At 39.7% G+C, this 19,185-nt stretch overlaps 1 protein-coding gene across 1 annotated transcript in view; it reads right to left on the bottom strand.

The window, feature by feature from the left end:
* CCDC192 (coiled-coil domain containing 192) overlaps positions 1-19,185 on the bottom strand; it is a 178,093-nt gene that overhangs the window by 129,382 nt on the left and 29,526 nt on the right. The window contains 2 exon segments of the mRNA XM_047774737.1: positions 13,728-13,784; positions 14,904-15,028. Coding sequence (XP_047630693.1) covers positions 13,728-13,784; positions 14,904-15,028 — 182 coding nt within the window.

The raw sequence follows: 19,185 nt of genomic DNA, 5'->3' as shown, positions 1-19,185 counted from the left end.
TTTATTTTTTTAGCGGCTGCACCTGTGGCATATGGAAGTTCCCAGGCTAGGGGTAGAATCAGAGCTGCAGCTGTAGGCCTGTGCCACAGCAATGCCAGATCTGAGTCATGTCTGTGAACTACATCACAGCTCATGGCAACCCCGATCTTTTAACCCAATAAGCAAGGCCAGGGTTTGAACCCACACCCTCATGGATATACTAGTTGGATTCTTAACCCACTGAGCCACAATGCGACCCCCCCCCCATATGTTGATTTAATCTGGTATTGATGCCCTTCAGAAAGAATTTAGGATAGCTTGAAAAGGTAAATGAATTGAATTAGAAGCTGCTAAAATAAGAATTTGAAAGATAAAGGGAGACCGAGGATAGAGAAGCAAGTGAGAGGGTTGAGTCACACATCCGTGTCCTGACATCCTACGTGATCACTTGCTAGAGACGAGGCACAGAGGACTTGGCCCTAGCCTTTCTGATAGTCAAAATAGCCCTTGATAGAAACACAGAATTCATGGAGTAAAAGGAAGCCCAGTGCTTGGTGGAAGAGCCAATATTCCTGGTGCAAAAATTACAGAAATACATACTCTCTGGTAGAATGATAAATACCCTCCATAATAATCTGATAGCAAATACATTAATAAGCTCCATAGGATAATTTTGTATAAAATCTTCCCAAACTAAGTCATTAGCATCATCCTACCGCCTCCTTCTCATCCAATAAAAGTGATCCTAGGGCAACTTAATGTGGTCTAGAAATGCGGCTTTCTGCTGAACTCACTTAATTCAGGAAGGATTTTAGGGTATCTACCTGAAGGAAAGAGACCATATTTCAGGTACTTCTCTCTGATGTGTTTCCTTTCTTCCAAGCTTTTTCAAAGCTAAATATGGAGCCCAGAAGAACACTCCTGGTTAGCCCTCCGCCCCAGAGGGCAGTCAAGCACAGGGCTCTCTGGTAGAGGTGGTCCACTGGGCTGGGACTAGAACTGGCATCTGTTGTTGGAAACATCAGTCATTGATGGACTGATTCATTCATTCATTCAACAAATACATATTGAAAACCTACTTGGCAGACCACCTGAATTAGATCCAGGCTGTACTCTCAAGAAACTTACAGTCAAATCAGGGATGAAGACGAAGAGGCAATTAAATTACAAGGAGAGAGTTGTACAAAAGGCTTTAAGAGACATTCTCCAGGGGAAGAAATGAGCTGAGGAGCCACTGACAGGACACGAGATTCTCCTCAGAAATTAGTCTTGAGGGAGTTCCTATTGTGGTGCAGTGGAAACAAATCCAACTTGTATCTATGAGGATGCGGGTTTAATCCCTGGCCTCGCTCAGTGGGGTCAGGGATCTTGTGTTGCCCTGAGCTGTGGTGTAGGTCGCAGACAGGGTCAGATCCCATGTTGCTCTGGCTGTGGTGTAGGCTGGCAGCTGTGGTTCTGATTTGACCCCTAGCCTGGGAAATTCCATATGCCGCAAGTGTGGCCCTAAGAAGAAAAAAAAAAATTAGTTTAGAGTGTTTTTAATCAACTTCCTAGCACTCTCTATAAACCAACTGGTTGCTAAAATGAGATACTTTATTTGAGCAGATAATTAACCAGAACCCCATAAAAATTGTGGAACCGTTACTGAAAGTGTTCATCTTGGAAAAACTGTTAATACATTTTCTGAACCTTGGTATGTGTCAGGCACTCTGCTCATTACTTCATATGCCGTATGTCACATATACATTTATATATCCTCCACAGCACCCCATCAGGCTAAGTAATGTTATTAGCTTCTTGCCACAGATAAGAACAAAAAGTTAGTAACCTTTGTCGTGTCATGTAGCCAGAGTAACAGGACTAAGTTTCCAGATCATTGCCTAGCTCCCTCTAAGGACCCTTTTGCCTGACTGGGTAGAAGGCAGGAGTCATGCCTTTAAACCCCCCTCATGATTCATATCAATAGCTTATCTTTCCATTCTCCATAATGGAAGTGTATGACTCTCACTTATCTTAAAGTGATTTGAATTATTAAGAGAACAAATAAAATGTGATTTCTATTAGATGCTTCTGGGAATAGTATAGGGTGAGCTCTGTGTGAGCACAAATGGCTATCAATTTTTAAAGATCAATGCAGCTTAGGATTAAAGGGGAAAATTCTGGAAACAATGCTATGTTATTCCCACCTGATTTTTTGACAAGAAGGTAGAGAGATCATACTGCAAGTCTATGTTGAAATATGTGGGCCTCTAAACTCTGTATATTTTTTGAGAGGATGTTGGTATGAAAAGCCCAACCTTAACAAGTCTATGTTTGAAGAGATGCGTAGTGGGCTAATAGGTATTTACAGAAGAAGTAAAACGATTATACCATGTTTCCAGGCAGGTAGATAACAAAGATCAGACACATGCAGTGGTTCTGAAATAGCTGGAGTGGCAGGCATGGTCCTTGGATACTTGTTTGGTTTAAACTTATCATCTATAGAAAATGAACAAATAGAGAGTTCATAATAGTGGTAATGAACCCGACTAGTATCCATGTGGATACGGGTTCCATCCCTGGCCTCACTCATTGAGTTAAGGATCTGTTGTTGTGAGCTGTGGTGTAGGTTGAAGATGAAGCTTGGATCCTTCGTTGCTGTGGCTGTGGTGTAGGTTGGCAGCTACAGCTCCGATTTGACCTCTAGCCTGGGAACTTCCATATGCTGTGGGTGTGGCTCTAAAATGACAGTAAAAAAAAAAAAAAAAAGAACAACTAGGACTCAGATCTGGCTAGAAAGAGGAAATGAGCCTCCTGGGTGGCAGAATCTAGGCTCCCTTAATTTGGCTGAAGAAACTCATGCCTTAAATCCTTGCCACTCAATCTGCCTTCACTGGTGGATCCTACAGCTCAGATCAGTGGTTCCCACAGCAATTTTTCGTGCCTTGGCTTTTTGAGGGGAAAAAAAAGACAAATTAAGTTTAATTAAATAAGATCCTGATGGCATCCCAAAGTTTTATGTTGAATACTGCCTCATCGATATACTATTAGCTAGTTAACCACATGTTGCTTGGCAGGATCCATTTAATGGCCCACAGTTCAGAGAGTACCGGCGTCAGAGGTTACAGCAACCTGCTGGTGTGCAGTGAGGACTCCACCACCCTCCCCTTCTAAGCTCATGGAAAAATATGGCGGCAATACTCACCAATAGGATTGGAAAGCCTCCACTATTCTTCTATGGTTTTCAGCCTCTCCTGATCCAGCATGTGGGAGATGAGTCACAGAGTAACCACACAAAGGGTCAAAATGAAAGGTCAAATAATTATTGAGTCCAGATAATCAAAGATGGGATGCAGAGAGGGGTTAACTATAATATAATCAACTAAGGCAGTAAAAATGTTTCCGAGATTTATCGCATAGGCAGCCGTTCAGTACCAGTGGGTTCTGTTCATAATCTCTGAGGAATTTTCCATGTAGATTAACACGTCTGGCTCTAAAAGAATGGCCCACAGGGAAGGAATTTCCCCATTCCTTATGGACTCCAGGTGGGGCTCTCTCAGAAGTCTCTCAGGCTGATGAACTCTGCCATGATGTCTGCAGATTAAAATAAAGTTAAACGATCATAAAAATTAATGTATTGCTACAACTGGCATGTGTGTTGGTGTATATAATCAGGAAAATTTCTGAAATAAAAGTGGAATCAGGCTTATGAGAACAGGGGCCCTGGAGTCAGAATATCTACGTTGACGTCTTTGCTTTGCTCCATACGAGCTGTTTGCTGTGAGCAGGCCTCTTACATTGACTCACTTTCTTCATCTGATAAAGGAGGAGTAATACCTGCCTCACAGGAGTGTTGTGAAAACTACGTGACATAATGTGGGTGGGAGCATTTAGAAAACTGTAAGTTGTTGTGTGACTCTAAGGTGTTATTAATTACTGTCACCTTACCTTCAAGTTACTCACGACAAACTTTAGGAAGAAAGCAATACTTCTAGAGGACACTGAAGTATGGGATTTAGAGAGGAAGCAGCCTGAAGATCATGGACCAGGGGATCACACATGTCCTGTGTGCCACCATCCTGGCTTGCTGGTCTACGAAGCAGGGCTGGAGATGCTTCCCAGAGGTGGGAGCACCAGGAGGGAGAAGCTGGCCCCCATCAGTGAGATGCTGGTCAGGGACAATGCTGCTGGTGAGAGCAGAGGGTCTAGGCTGAAAGCGATGGGGATTTTAGCAGACAGTACAGTGCTTCTCAGATATTAGCCATCATCAGAATCGCTGCAGGACTTGAAGAACATACATTGCTGGACCTAGCTCCCAGACTTTCTGATTCAGGAGGTGTGAGATGAGACCTCAAATTTGCATTTCAAATCTCAGGTGACTCAAATGCTTCTGGTCCAGGGGTCATACTTTGAGAACTACTTGGATAATGCTAAGTATTATAGCTTCTCAGCAGCAAATAACCAAATCCTACTCTGACGAGTGTAAAGAAAAGGGGAAATTTCAAGTTAATTAGGATTATTTGATGGTTCCTCAAATGGACAGGAGTCAGATTCAGAAATAGACAGGAGATAGAGCAGTTCTGGTCCAGCAGCACAAATTCCCTCTCCATGGTGCTTGGATGTCACTGGTAGGATATATCAGTTCTAAGTGTTTTTCCTTTCTCGCTTCACCTGAATTAATATTCAGAGTCCAATTGGCATAGGGCACATGCCCAATCCCCAGCTAGTAGTTGATAAAATACTTTGAGTTATAGGCCCTCCGAGACTGCAAGATGGAAGAGACACAGCTAGAAAGGTTATCAGGGTACTGTTGAGAAAGGTGTGTTAGTGGTTGCTTAGGCAGCCAAAAAAGCAATAACAACAACAAGCAGCCCACATCCTCTATCTCGGTAGGAAAAGACCAATTAGCAAAGTCTGAAATTCTAGGGGAAAGGAGTCTGCCCTTGATCTAAATTGGTGGCTCTTATATATCCTTTACTTTGTAAAGTGGTAGTCTGTAGCTTCTTTAGAGAAGGAAAGGAAGAAGTTAAACGAACTCTTTGGGGAAACTCTGTCATGGATACTCACTGTGATCCCTTCATGCCCTGTGTTTCTGACTCTGAGCATCAGGACCACTGCTTCCCAGTTTAAGCATGTTTTTAGAAACTGTAGGTCAGGAACTCCTGAATTCAAAAACACACTCATCTATCCTACAGCTTAAAGCACCCTGTGTAATTCATGGGACGTTTCTTCTTCTGGATATTCGTAACTCTTTAGTTTATTATAAAATATTTCGAACATACAGGGACAGTATAGAGAATAATGTTAACACTCAAGTATCTATCACCAAGTTGCCCAGATTACCCTTTTGAAATAATCCCATCGAATACTATAGAACTTTTGCTCTGGTCAAATCTTGGTATTAGTTTGACCAAGAAATGAGCTGGCCATTGGAATGGAGGTGAGGGGTCAGGGAAGCAAAACTCTGGACTACAGATAATCATATCATCAATGACAGTGGATGGAACAGAGCTGAGGATTTATATTCCCTCTATATTAAAACTAGACAAGCAATAGATTCAACAATTTGGAAGACAATCATTTTGAAAGGACTTTTTTTTTCCTTTGACACCTAGTCTTGATTCAAATTGCCCTACCAGGAACAATTATCTTTAAGTTATTATAAACACTCACTTCAAATATTTGTTCAATCCCATACAGGTCCCTAAACAGATAGGAATCTTGTGGGAGGGAGTGATAAAAATGCCCAGGGCATGTTAGACCTTTGGGTGGCTTGAATGTGTGCCCATGTGTACACTGGGAGGGGCGGCAACCATTTGTAATCTTTTAAAAATATAGGCTGTGACTAGGCAAATTGAAGTTCATGGGATGAGATTCTAATCTTCAAAATATTAGTAGTGACAACACTCTCTGAAATGTCAAGACTTGTACTTTCTTTCCATGTCATAGCTATGCCTTTAATTATACAATAATATAATTTAACTATTGGATTCTAAAAGAGTGAGCTCTGAATAAAAAGGAGCCTAGACTTTAGGTTATTAATTTTTGTGTAAGGACCATAATCTCCTTTAGATACACTTCTTCTGAAATTGAAGTTTCCCACCACTGTATTTTCTTTCTCTGCTATGTTTTCCCTCAATTACCACTCTAAAGAATCATTAACTTTTGTCCCTTCCATCTTACATCTTATAAGTATCAATTTGAGATTAAAGTAATGCCTTATGTAACTGGCATTTCTTTTTTGGTTAATTTTTAATTAAAGTAGATTTACAATGTTATGCCAATTTCTGCTGTATAGCAAAGTGACTTAGTCATACATATATATACATTCTTTTTCTTATGTTATTTTCCATCATGGTCTATCCCAAGAGATTGGATACAGTTCCCTGTGCTGTACAGTAGGATTTATTGTTTATCCATTCTAAATCTAAGAGTTTGCATCTACTAACCCCCTAACTCCCAGTCCATCCTACTGCTTCCCCATCTCCCCCTTGGCAACCACAAGTCTGTTCTCTATGTCTGCGAGTCTGTTTCTGTTTTGTAGATAGATTCATTTGTGTCATACTTTAGATTCAACATATAAGTGATATCATATGGTTTTAGTCTTTCCCTTTCTGACTTCACTTAGTATGAGAATCTCTATTTGCATTGACACTGTTGCAAATGCCATTAGTTCCTTCCTTTTTATGGCTGAGTAGTATTCTGTTGTATATATGTACCACATCTTTTTAATCCACCTGTTAAAGGGCATTTAGGTTGCTTCCGTGTTTTGTCTATTGTGAATAGTGCTATGAACATAAATGTGCATATAATTTTGTCCAGATGTATACCCAGGAGTGGGATTGCTGGAAGTTAGTTCTATTTTTAGTTTTCTGAGGAATCTCCATACTGTTTCCCATAGGGATTGTACCAGTTTATATTCCCACCAGCAGTGTAGGAGGATTCCCTTTTTTCTACATGCTCTCTAGCATTTGTTATTTGAAGACTTATTAATGATGGCCATTCTTACTGGTGTGAGGTGGTACCTCATAGTTTTGATTTGCATTTCTCTAGTGATTAGCAATGTTGATCACCTCTTTATATACCATTTGCTCATCCATTTCTTCTTTAAAGAAATGTCTTTTTAGGTCTTCTGCCCATTTTTTGATTGGGTTATTTGTTTTTTGTTGTTGTTGTTGGGTTGTATAAATTGTATATTTTGGAGAGTAAGCACTTGCCATTTGCATTGTTTGCAACTATTTTCTCTCATTTCATAGGTTGCCTTCATTTTTTTATGGTTTCCTTTGCAGTGAAAAACCTTGTAAGTTTGATTAGCTCCCATTTGTTTATTTTTGTTTTTATCTCTGTTACCTTGGGAGACTGACCTAGTAAAGCATTTGTATGGTTTCTCTCAGAGGATGCTTTGTCTATATTCTCTTCTAGGAGCTTTATGGTATCATGTCTTATGTTTAAATTTTTAAGGCATTTTGAGTTTATTTTTGTGCATGGTGTGAGGGTATGTTCTAGTTTCATTGATTTACATGCAGCTGTCCAGTCTTCCCAGCAACACTTGCTGAAAAGAATATTTTTTACCTATTTTATATTTTTGCCTCCTTTGTCAAAGATTAATTGATTGTAGGTTTCTGGGTTTACTTCTAGACTCTATTCTGTTCCATTGATATTTGTGTCTGTTTCTGAACCTATACCACATTATTTTGATTACTGTAGCTTTGTAATACTGTCTGAAATCTGGGAGAGTTATGCCTCCTGCTTTGTTTTTCCCCTCAGGATTGCTTTGGAAATTCTGAGTTTTTTATTGTTCCATATTAATCTTTAGCTTATTCTCATCCTGTGAAAAATGTCTTGATAGGGATGGCATTAAATCTGTAGATTGCTTTGGATAGTATGACTGTTTTAACAATATTAATTCTTCTAATCCAGGAGCATAGGATATTTTTCCATTTCTTTTGAGTCCTCTTTAATTTCCTTTATGAATGTTTTATAGTTCTCAGCATATAAGTCTCTTACCTCCTTGATAAAGTTTATTCCTAGGTATTTAATTTTGGAGGTGCAATATTAAAAGATATTTTTAAAATATTCTGTTCCTATTGTTTCACTGTTAATATATAGAAATGCAAACAATTTTTGAATGTTAACCTTATGTCCTGCTACTTTGCTGAATTTGTTGATCAGATAGAGTGGTTTTTGTGTGGATTCCTTAGGGTTTTCTATATGTAGTATCATGTCATCTGCCTATATGCCAGTGACAGTTTTACCTCTTCTCTTGCAATTTGGATTTATTTATTTATTTATTTATTTATTTATTTATTTATTTTCTGACTGTTGTGGCTAAGATTTCTAATGTTATGTTGAATAAAAGTGTTGAGAGTGGGCATCCTTGTTCCAGATTTTAGCAGGAAGGCTTTCAGCTTTTTTATGTTGAGTATTATATTGGCTGTGGGTTCATCATAAATGGCTTTTTTTATGTTGAGATATGTTCCCCCTATACCCACTTGGCTAAGAGTTTTTTTTGTTGTTGTTGTTGTTTTGGTCATGAATGGTTGCTGAATTTTGTTAAGTGCTTGTTCTGCATCTATTGAGATGATGACGTCATTTTTAACTTTTGTAATGTGGTATATGACATTGATTAATTTGTCTATGTCTAACCATGATTGTGACCTTGGGATGAACCCCGCTTGATCAATGTATAGTGATCTTTTTTATGTGTTGTTAGATTTGGTTTGCTGAAATTTTGTTGAGAATTTTTACATCTAAATTCATCAAAAATGGTTTTTTTGGTAGTGTCTTTGTCTGGTTTTGGTATTAGGGTGATGCCTTCATAGAATGTCTTTGGGAGTGTAACTGGCATTTTTAAGGAATAATATTTCATAAAGTAACATTGCCAGGGATTTAGAGTAGGCTCTTATAAATTCTAAAATAACCCTGTTTTTAACTTAGCTGTTTTAGCAATTCATTTTAATAAAATCCGTACAAGCTATTGAATCAGACACTGTGAGAGGCATAAAGAAAAACAGCCTTGTCCCCTCTTCTCCAGGCACTCACAGTCTTGGGGAAAAGATGGCCACATCACATACATAATTCCATTGTGGGTCACAGTGTGACAAGTGACAGAGGACAGGTGAGAAGAAGTGCTGTGAAAGCATCAGGGAAGGAGAGGTCACTTATAGCTTGATGGCCAGAGGAAACTTCCTGGAAGGAACAATTTAGATGAAGAATGGGAAAAATCTGGCAAACACAGTGGTGGGGACAAATGTTCCAGGTGGAAAGAAACTGTGAGCACAGAATGCAGGGCCGGAATGTGTGGGCACACTTGGGGGTCATGGACGTGTGTTGCAGAGGAGACAGAAGAAGGGGTCAGGCCCTCATTTTCAGTTGATACATGCCAAGGCCAGGAGGTTGGACTTTATTCTGGAATAATGCACAACCATTGTCTTCCTCTAGGCTTTGGAAGAAGGGGAATGACATGATCAGAGTAAAATTCAAATCAGTTCAGCAAAATGTATTGAGCGATTGCAGAGAGCCTGTGTGCCCTGGTGTAGTGCACACAGACACACATTCTTGGTACTGCCCTCAGTTACCTTCAAGTCCAGTGGAGGACAGAGGTATAAACAGATAACATCAATACAGTGTATTTTGATGGAGTTCCCATCATGGCTCAGTGGAAATGCATCTGACTAGCATCCACGAGGATGCAGGTTCAATCCCTGGCCTTGCTCAGTGGGTTAAGGATACAAGGGTGCTGTGAGCTGTGGCGTAGGTTGCAGATGCAACTCAGATCTGGCATTGCTGTGGCTGTGGTGTAGGCCAGCAGCTACAGCTTCAATTCTCCCCTAGCCTGGGAACATCCATATGCTGCAGGTGTGGCCCTAAAAAGACAAAAAAACCCAAAAAACAAAAAATGTATTTTGAGCTAAAAAAGATGTATGTACAGGGGGCTATGAGAGCCAAGAGAAGGTAATCTGGGGGTAGAGAGGGAAGTTGCTCCCTGATAAGAGTCTTAAAAGTAGAGTAACATTTAATTGGATAAAGTGGAGCTGGAAAGAGAGTCCAGACCCCAAGGACACGGAGAGCCCCACCCAGCATCCGTTGTGTAGAGAAAGACAGAGGTTCCATTTAACTAGCCTGCTAGGTGCGAGGCAGAGAGTGGAGCAAACCAGAACGGGGAGATGAAGGTAGGAGTGGTCCTGGGGAAGCCTCCCCAGTGTGGCAGCAGAGCGGCCAGGAGTGCCCTGCCCACTGCAGCAGGGGTACACTTGGGAGGCATAGCCCAGTCGGGAACTTCAAACTCTGCATATTGACTCTACACACTTATGGACATTCCAGTACTTCCTGCCTGACAACTCTTATGAACACTCTGGGTAGTTTCCTAACCTTAAGCATCGCCAACACTCCCAGGAGCCTCTTGACCTCCTATGAAAGAAGAACCCTCACTCCATCCGCAGGGCTCCATTCCTACCCCCTTGGGCCCTTAGTCCCACATCTCTATTCTCTAGTACATTGAGTGAGTGTTAACCTTTGGCTCTCTTTGGTTTTCTGCCCACCCCCACCCCCACCCCCAAAGCTTACTCTTTTATCCTTTCGCTCCTCTGAAAATAGGGCTTCATCCTGTGAGGGCATGTGGGTGGGGCAGTAGGCAGGGGTAGTGGGGGCTGTGAACCTGAATATGTCATTAATTTGGGGTCAGCAGCAATAAATGAGATATATGGGAGTTCCCTGGTGGCCTGTGTGATTAAGGATTCAGCGTTGTTAGTGCTGTGGCACAGGTTCGATCCCTGGCCTGGGAATTTCTGTATGCTGCAGGCATGGCCAAAAAATAAATTGATTAAATAATTGAGATATATGATGGTCAAAAAGAGCTAGGAATTGGAAGTATAATGGAATCAAGACACAGAAGTGAGGTAACTTGTAGACGCATACTCAGAGCCTGACAATTAGCTAAATGTTGGATGGAAGCAGAGACAAGTGGGGTTTTAATACTGCTTTGTAGTTTGGATCTAGAATGCCTAAAAGTGGTGAGATAGTATTCACCATGCCTGGGGAGAACAGAGGAATACATTTCAGAGATGAGAATAGATATCAAATGTGACTTTGTTGGTGCCGAACCTGGGGTATCAGCAAGAGATTCAGATCACATTTAGTGAGCATAGCGCTTTAATTTGATGCACTGTACCAGCAGTCTCCAAACCTCTGTGCTTAAAATATCACTCATGGACAAACGCCACGGGGAAATGACATAGTCTGACCCTTTCTTGGAGATTGATTGTATACTGATTAAGGTAAACATATTTAACTTAATTTTATTTTGAATGCCTTTTTATTTATTTATTTTTTTAAGAATACCTATTAACATCATTTGGAATGTTTTTTTCCAGGAACAGTGTTTAAAGAAATGCTCATTATAGCACTAAGGAGGTGTAATCAAGAATGATTTAGATAGAAGGAGCTCGGTGGGGGTGGAGGGATTGCTTATTTTCATGGAAGTAAGAGTTGGGAGCATTATGAACTGATGAATCACTCAGAGTGAATAAAGGAAAAGAGAAGATTGGAGACAGAAATTTTGTAAATACCGTTTGACCCCTCCGATGGCACGTAGGGAATATAATTTGGAGAGGCAGCAAGTTGTCATAGCAGAAGCCTGGATTTCAGAATCAACATGTGTGGCGAATGACCTCTAAGACTCTGTTTTCTTATCTGAAAAACAGTGCTCGCCTGTCTGAGCTGGATTGAGGTTTGAAATCAGTAACATATCAAGCACCTATCCAATACAAATCACTGTGTGCACTCTCAGTAAACACTATTATTAATATTATTTTCATTTAAATATTCCTTTTTTGGGGGGGAGCTATTTTAGGGCCGCACCCTCGGCATATGGAGGTTCCCAGGCTAGGGGTAGAATTGGAGCTGTAGCCACTGGCCTACACCACAGCCACAGCATTACTGGATCCAAGCCGTATCTGTGACTACACCACAGCTCTCAGCAACACCAGATCCTTTACCCACTGAGCGGGGCCAGGGATCAAACTCACATCCTCAAAGGATACCAGTTGGGTTCATTAACCACTGAGCCATGAAGGGAACTCCTCATTTAAATATTCTTGGTGAGTTGAAGCAAAATACTGGTGATTAGGCTGCTCTATCATAACCTGAATATTGAACAGTTACATAGGAGAAATTATGGTGGTTGGTATCAGTACCCTAATACAAGGGAACACGTCCCATTCAGACATGCCTGGGATGGGAACAGCATGGTAGCGGCAGAGGATCCACAGAAGCAAGGCAGTGGAAGAAGACGCCACAGGAATTTCCCTAAGGCACTCAGGAGCATGTTTTTCTCATCAGTTTTTCATGAAGAGATGCTGGAAGCTAATAACTGAACCTTAGCCAGTATCTCTTCTAGCAAAATACTGAGCTAAAAACTCCGTGGGCAGATGGCTGTAGGTATCCATCTGGCAGGAGGCGACATCCTCTGACAACAGTCATTACCTGGCAGCCTAAAGGGCAACCCTGGGGGAGAGGCATCTGGGACAGGATACTGGGCTAATGAGATACACTTCTGTCACAGGGTATGTCTCACTGTCACAAATTCAGGCCTTAGTCAGGTTCAGTATTGGTCAATTGAACACACAAGGCCAAAAATGCTTCTGAATTTAGATTTAAAAACTCTATTAGCTGCTACAGCAGATGAGCATTTCTCGACCCTAGCACAAAAATGGGGCAATTACTGCAGTTTTATACAAATCGGCTCATGGCACACCCCGATGGCATGGTGACTAGAATTTATTCTTTTTGCAGTCTTTTCCTGAAGGAATTCTGGGTTGCAGCCTCTCCGGTCTCAGATTGGTCTGAGTTTGCTCTTATTCAGACTGGCTCCTAAACATGAGTGGCAGCGTTCTCAATCAGGAAGCCATCCCATGGCACCCAGGATGTGGGTGAAGGAGACATCTGAAAGGATGGCAAACTCCTCTTTGGGGAAACACTTAAAAGGCTCAGGGTTGTTCACAACTTGGGGAAGGAACAGTGGCAGCGCAACAAGGACGGCTTTATGCATGTGAACGCACAGGCCATTTTGGCCAGAGCTGTTCCTTAGGTGTTCTCTGAGGGAAGACAGGCCAAAGTATAAATGGCATTTTCCCTCGAGCCTCATAGGATGTCTCTCTCAGGGGAGAACTTGTAGCAAAAAATGGACAGTGCTGTGTCTCATTTGTTTATGTGGTCACTTGTGTGAAACTCACAAGACTGAGGCAAAACAAATGTACATAAAACAATGCTGCTCAAAATAATTTCTGAAGATGAGCAGCAGCATTGGAGTCTAGCATCACCTGGAAGCGCATAGTCTCAGGTCCTATCCTAGGCGTATAGAAAACTCTAGGCAATTTGTTCTTAAAAGTTTTCCATGTATTTCTTGATGTGCTAAAATTTAAAGCACTGCTCTAGGCCTATATGGGAGGGATCTATAATTTCCACTTCCATTCTCTCATTAAACTGGTCTGGCTTGCTTAGCGTTCTCCCCTAAGTTTCCAAGTCTTTATCCTGGTGGTACCTGATTCAACCATCTGGTTACTCATAGGAACTCAGTTTTGTAATTTTTTCTCACCAACACAAAGCAGAAATCTATTTATGGAAAGCAACTCTGTAGAGGCAATACAAACACTGATTCTTAGCCTCATGAGTAGGTTTACAACAGAAAGATCACAGAACTTCTGAAAAATTTCATTTCCATAATCACAGTGATATACATGAAGGAATAAAAAGAGGAGAAAAATACTTACATGGGCTTCAAGTTGCTCCTGGGAAGCTTTCACTTCGGCTTGTAATTTCTCAATGAACTGAATTAGAAACAAAGGGTGTAACGCTTCCTTTTACATATTCAAAGTATCCCAAGGTAAATATGTACTAGTGCTCATATCTTACAAATGGCAGCATTATCATCTCAGCTAGTTGTTTTGAAAATCATCATTTAAAAAATCATCGAAAAAAAAAAAGAAATCATTTCTCCCATCCTAACTCTCTTCTATTCTATGGAAGAACCTAACAAAGTCCATGTGTATATTAAGAGTTAGGAAATGATTAGGAAAAATAAGTTTTATTTGAGGTACTACAGGTAAATCATATATTATATATACACAGATGAGGGACCAAATGTGTTTGTATTTGCCTTTGGAATATATGAATATGTTTTTATGTGAAGAAATATATCTATGTCTAAATACAAGTATTTCTGTCTATCCATCCCAAAGGCAGATACAAAACAATATGAGTTGAACAAGAGATAAATTTTTATAATGACACATGTGTAAATGTCCAGAGACTGGTGGTTTCCTTTAAAATAATTTACTGAAAGTATACAAAAAATTTTCTGATGGACTTGTTTTACTACACAGAAAGGAACTATTCCTCAATTGAGTTCAACCTTGAAAACTTAAAAACATTTTTATAATCAATACCACTTACAGAATAAATAGGATAGTCAGCTATTATGGTTCAAAAGAATACATATCAAACAACTTTAAAAATATCACCAGGAGGGAGTTCCCATCATGGCTCAGCAACAGCAAACCCAACTAGCATCCCTGACGATGAGGGTTTGATCTCTGGCATTGCTCAGTGGGTTAAGGAGCTGTGGTTAGGTCACAGATGCAGCTTGGACCTGGCATTGCTGTGGCTGTGGCATAGGCCACTAGCATCTATAGCTCCAATTCGACCCCTAACCTGGGAACCTCCATATGCCACGAGTACAGCTCTCAAAAGACCAAAAAAAAAAAAAAATCACAAGGAAATTTAATTTTTATATGTGAATATTCATCAGGGAATACAAATACAAATATTGTTTCTTACCATCTTGAATTTACCATATTAATTTCCAACAAACCAAAAATAACAACAGAATTGTCAGTTTGTATAGGTTAGGTAACTTTTAAAATAATTATTTTTCTTTTATAACATACCTGGGCTTTTGCAAGAACCATTTTTTTGCTCAGTTCCCCATTGTCTTCCTTGTGATTCAGAGCCTCTATTTTTCCCTCCAACCAGGAAACTTACTCAAGCAGTTTTGAGTTTGTTCTTTCAGAGGCTGCAAGCCAGACATTTGCTTGTAAGGGTATGGAAATACAGTGTTGTTTTTCAAGCTCCTTTTAAAAGTCCAATTTATAAATGAATTGTCTTCCACCAATATCTATGAAATATGAAAATGGCCTTTGAAACTTTCCTTCTAGTTGACAAATGATTGGTCGAGAAAGATAAGGAAATAATGTTGGTTTTATTTATTTTTTAATAACAAAGAAATTTTCTGGGCAGGAGAAGAGACCACAAAATTACAGCAGGGAGAGGGATTTTATAGTACAACAATCTCAATATTCATTTTTATTATGTTTCATGATTGTACTTTATTTGTACAGCTGAATCTAAAATCTTTATTGAGATTCCTGAATATAATCAAAGCCATTTATGATAAACCCACAGCAAATATAATACTCAATGGGGAAAAACTGAAAGCCTTCTTACTCAAATCTGGAACAAGACAGGGATGCCCACTCTCACCACTGCTCTTCAACATAGTTTTGGAAGTCCTAGCCACAGCAATTAGACAAACCAAAGAAATAAAAGGCATCCATATAGGAAGAGAAGAGATAAAACTGTCACTGCATGCAGATGACATGATACTATACACAGAAAACCCTAAGGACTCAACCCCAAAACTACTTGAACTGATTCATAAATTCAGCAAAGTAGCAGCATATAAGATTAACATTCAGAAGTCAGTTGCATTTCTGTATACCAGCAATGAAATATTAGAAAAGGAATACAAAAATACAATACCTTTTAAAATGGCACCTCACAAAATCAAATACCTTGGAATACATCTGACCAAAGAGGTAAAGGACCTATATGCCGAGAACTATAAAACTTTAATCAAAGAAATCAAAGAAGATGAATGTAAAGAAATGGAAGGATATTCCATGTTCCTGGATTGGGAAAATCAATATTGTAAAAATGGCCATCCTACCCAAAGCAATCTACAGATTCAATGCAATCCTTATCAAATTACCCATGACATTTTTCACAGAAGTAGAACAAACAATCTAAACATTTATATGGAAAAACAGAAGACCCAGAATCGCCAAAGCAATCCTGAGAAACAAAAACCAAGCAGGAGGCATAACTCTCCCAGACTTCAAGAAATATTACAAAGCCACTGTCATCAAAACAGTGTGGTACTGGGATCAAAACAGACAGACAGACCAATGGAACAGAATAGAGAACCCGGAAATAAACCCTGACACCTATGGTCAATTAATCTTTGACAAGGGAGGCAAGAACATCAAATGGGAAAAAGAAAGTCTATTCAGCAAGCATTCCTGGGAAACCTGGACAGCTGCATGCAAAGCAATGAAACTAGAACACACCCTCACACCATGCACAAAAATAAACTCCAAATGGCTGAAAGACTTAGATATACGACAGGACACCATCAAACTCCTAGAAGAAAACATAGGCAAAACACTCTCTGACATCAACATCATGAAGATTTTCTCAGGTCAGTCTCCCAAAGCAATAGAAATTAGAGCAAAAATAAACCCATGGGACCTCATCAAACTGAAAAGCTTTTGCACAGCAAAGGAAACCCAAAAGAAAACAAAAAGACAACTTACAGAATGGGAGAAAATAGTTTCAAACGATGCAACCGACAAGGGCTTAATCTCTAGAATATATAAGCAACTTATACAACCCAACAGCAAAAAATCCAAAAATGCAATGGAAAAATGGGCAAAAGACCTGAATAGACATTTCTCCAAGGAAGATACACAGATGGCCAGCAAACACATGAAAAAATGCTCAACATCGCTGATTATAAGAGAAATGCAAATCAAAACTACCATGAGACACCACCTCACACCAGTCAGAATGGCCATCATTAATGAATCCACAAATAACAAGTGCTGGAGGGCTGTGGAGAAAAGGGAACCCTCCTGCACTGTTGGTGGGAATGTAAAGTGGTATAGCCACTATAGAGAACAGTTTGGAGATACCTTAGAAATCTATACATAGAACTTCCATATGACCCCGCAATCCCACTCTTGGGCATCTATCCAGACAAAACTCTACTTAAAAGAGACACATGCACCCGCATGTTCATTGCAGCACTATTCACAATAGCCAGGACATGGAAACAACCCTAATGTCCATCAACAGATGATTGGATTCGGAAGAAGTGGTATATATACACAATGGAATACTACTCAGCCATAAAAAAGAATGACATAACGCCATTTGCAGCAACATGGATGGAGCTAGAGAATCTCATACTGAGTGAAATAAGCCAGAAAGACAAAGACAAATACCATATGATATCACTTATAACTGGAATCTAATATCCAGCACAAATGAACATCTCCTCATAAAAGAAAATCATGGACTTGGACAAAAGACTTGTGGCTGCCTGATGGGAGAGGGAGGGAGTGGGAGGGATCGGGAGCATGGGCTTATCAGACACAACTTAGAATAGATTTACAAGGAGATCCTGCTGAATAGCATTGAGAACTTTGTCTAGATACTCATGTTGCAACAGAAAAAAGGGTGGGGGAAAAAATGTAATTGAAATGTATACACGTAAGGATAACTTGATCCCCTTGCTGTACAGTGGGAAAATAAAATAAAATAAATAAAGACAAATGTAAAAAAAAAATAAAATAAAATAAAATCCGTATTGGGGTTTACATAGGGTTCTTGAAACTTAACTCTTGGGAGACTGCAGCTCTCTAGAAAGAGTAGTTCTGACTCTTGAGTCTTTGCCATGTAAGTAGCATGGTAGATGAAGCTGAAGGGAAATGCAGGAATTTTTAGTTAAAGTCTGATCAAGGGCAGAGCTATGCTAAACCACAACGAAAAAATATCTAGAAGTGACTGTTTTACTATATGTAGATTCTTCTTGAGGAGCATGGTAGTTTAATAGTCTGTAGTCCCTTAACTCTTTTGGACAGCAGCTGGACTAACTTTATTCATTCAAGAAGTTTATTATGCTTTTTGTCTATACCTCAGCAATAATTCTGAAAGAGTCCCTGGAAAGGGACACACAGCTTTGTATTCATGCCAACTCTTGTGCTCTGAGGCATGGATTATCTCTAAGTATCCCTTTTGCATTACTCCAAGTATTATTGCAAAGCATACTCTCATCTTGAAAAGGGCAACACATATTTAAAGACAAATTACCAAATGGAGAGGCATGAAGATATTGGTATATTTCCATGATTGGTGCCAGGGACGTAAGTTGAGCACATCATATATACCTGTATCTAGCCATCCATCCATCCATCCATCAATAAAGTCATTCCCTGAACAAATATCTGTCTAGTTAACATCCTATGCAGCCATTATGTTATGTGCAGAGGATGACAAAAGTGCAGCATGAGGGCTGGAGGCAACACATGTACCATGAACTGGTCAGGCTTTGCCTTTCAGCTCTCAGTGACCTGGGAGGCCTGTGATCACATGGGCAGCAACACATCTCAGTCTTGGGTGCACGATAGTTTGGAAATACAGTCTGGTTTCTCTGCTCACCCTTCCATTTTTATCCCACAGTATAGTGTAATGGCTAAAGACACAGACTCTTGACTCAGACCCTTTAAGTCAAAGTCTCAGTTTGCCGCTTGATATTTTTGTGATTCAGACAAGTTGCTCAGTCTCTCTGAGCTTGACTTTCCTATCAGTGAACAGGAATGAGGACAAAAAGAACAGTGCCAAACTCACACATTTGTTTTGAGGTTTATATGAGATTATATGAGAGAAACACTTAGAACAATGCCTGAAATATAACAAGTACTCAATAGATATTATTTCTTCCATCTCCTCTAGACTGCAGTAAACATTCATATGGGCTTTTATCCAAATATTTATTATTTATCATATTGTAAAATAAATTATCTGAAGCCATCATAGCCTCTGTGAGTTGGCTCATATTGTATTTCATTTGCTCACTACCTGTAACCATTCTAGTCTTCAGGGAAAAGGTCTCTTTAGGTCTGATTTTTTTTAAATCCCAAATGTATTCTTTCTTAATCCAGCCCATTTTGTTCCCAGGTCCTGACTGATCTATAATTCATCCAGTCACCATTTGGTTGTCTTTCTTTTAAATCTATCTCCTATTATTTGTAGGCCTTTATTCATTCACTCAACAGATATTCATTTATTCCCTCATTTTTTAAACAAATTTGTTGGATATTTATTATATGT

This window comes from Phacochoerus africanus, chromosome 4, assembly GCF_016906955.1.
Source record: "Phacochoerus africanus isolate WHEZ1 chromosome 4, ROS_Pafr_v1, whole genome shotgun sequence".
Taxonomy (NCBI): domain Eukaryota; kingdom Metazoa; phylum Chordata; class Mammalia; order Artiodactyla; family Suidae; genus Phacochoerus; species Phacochoerus africanus.
Note: the sequence above shows the minus strand (reverse complement) of the source record. Positions and strands in the feature narration are given on the sequence as shown.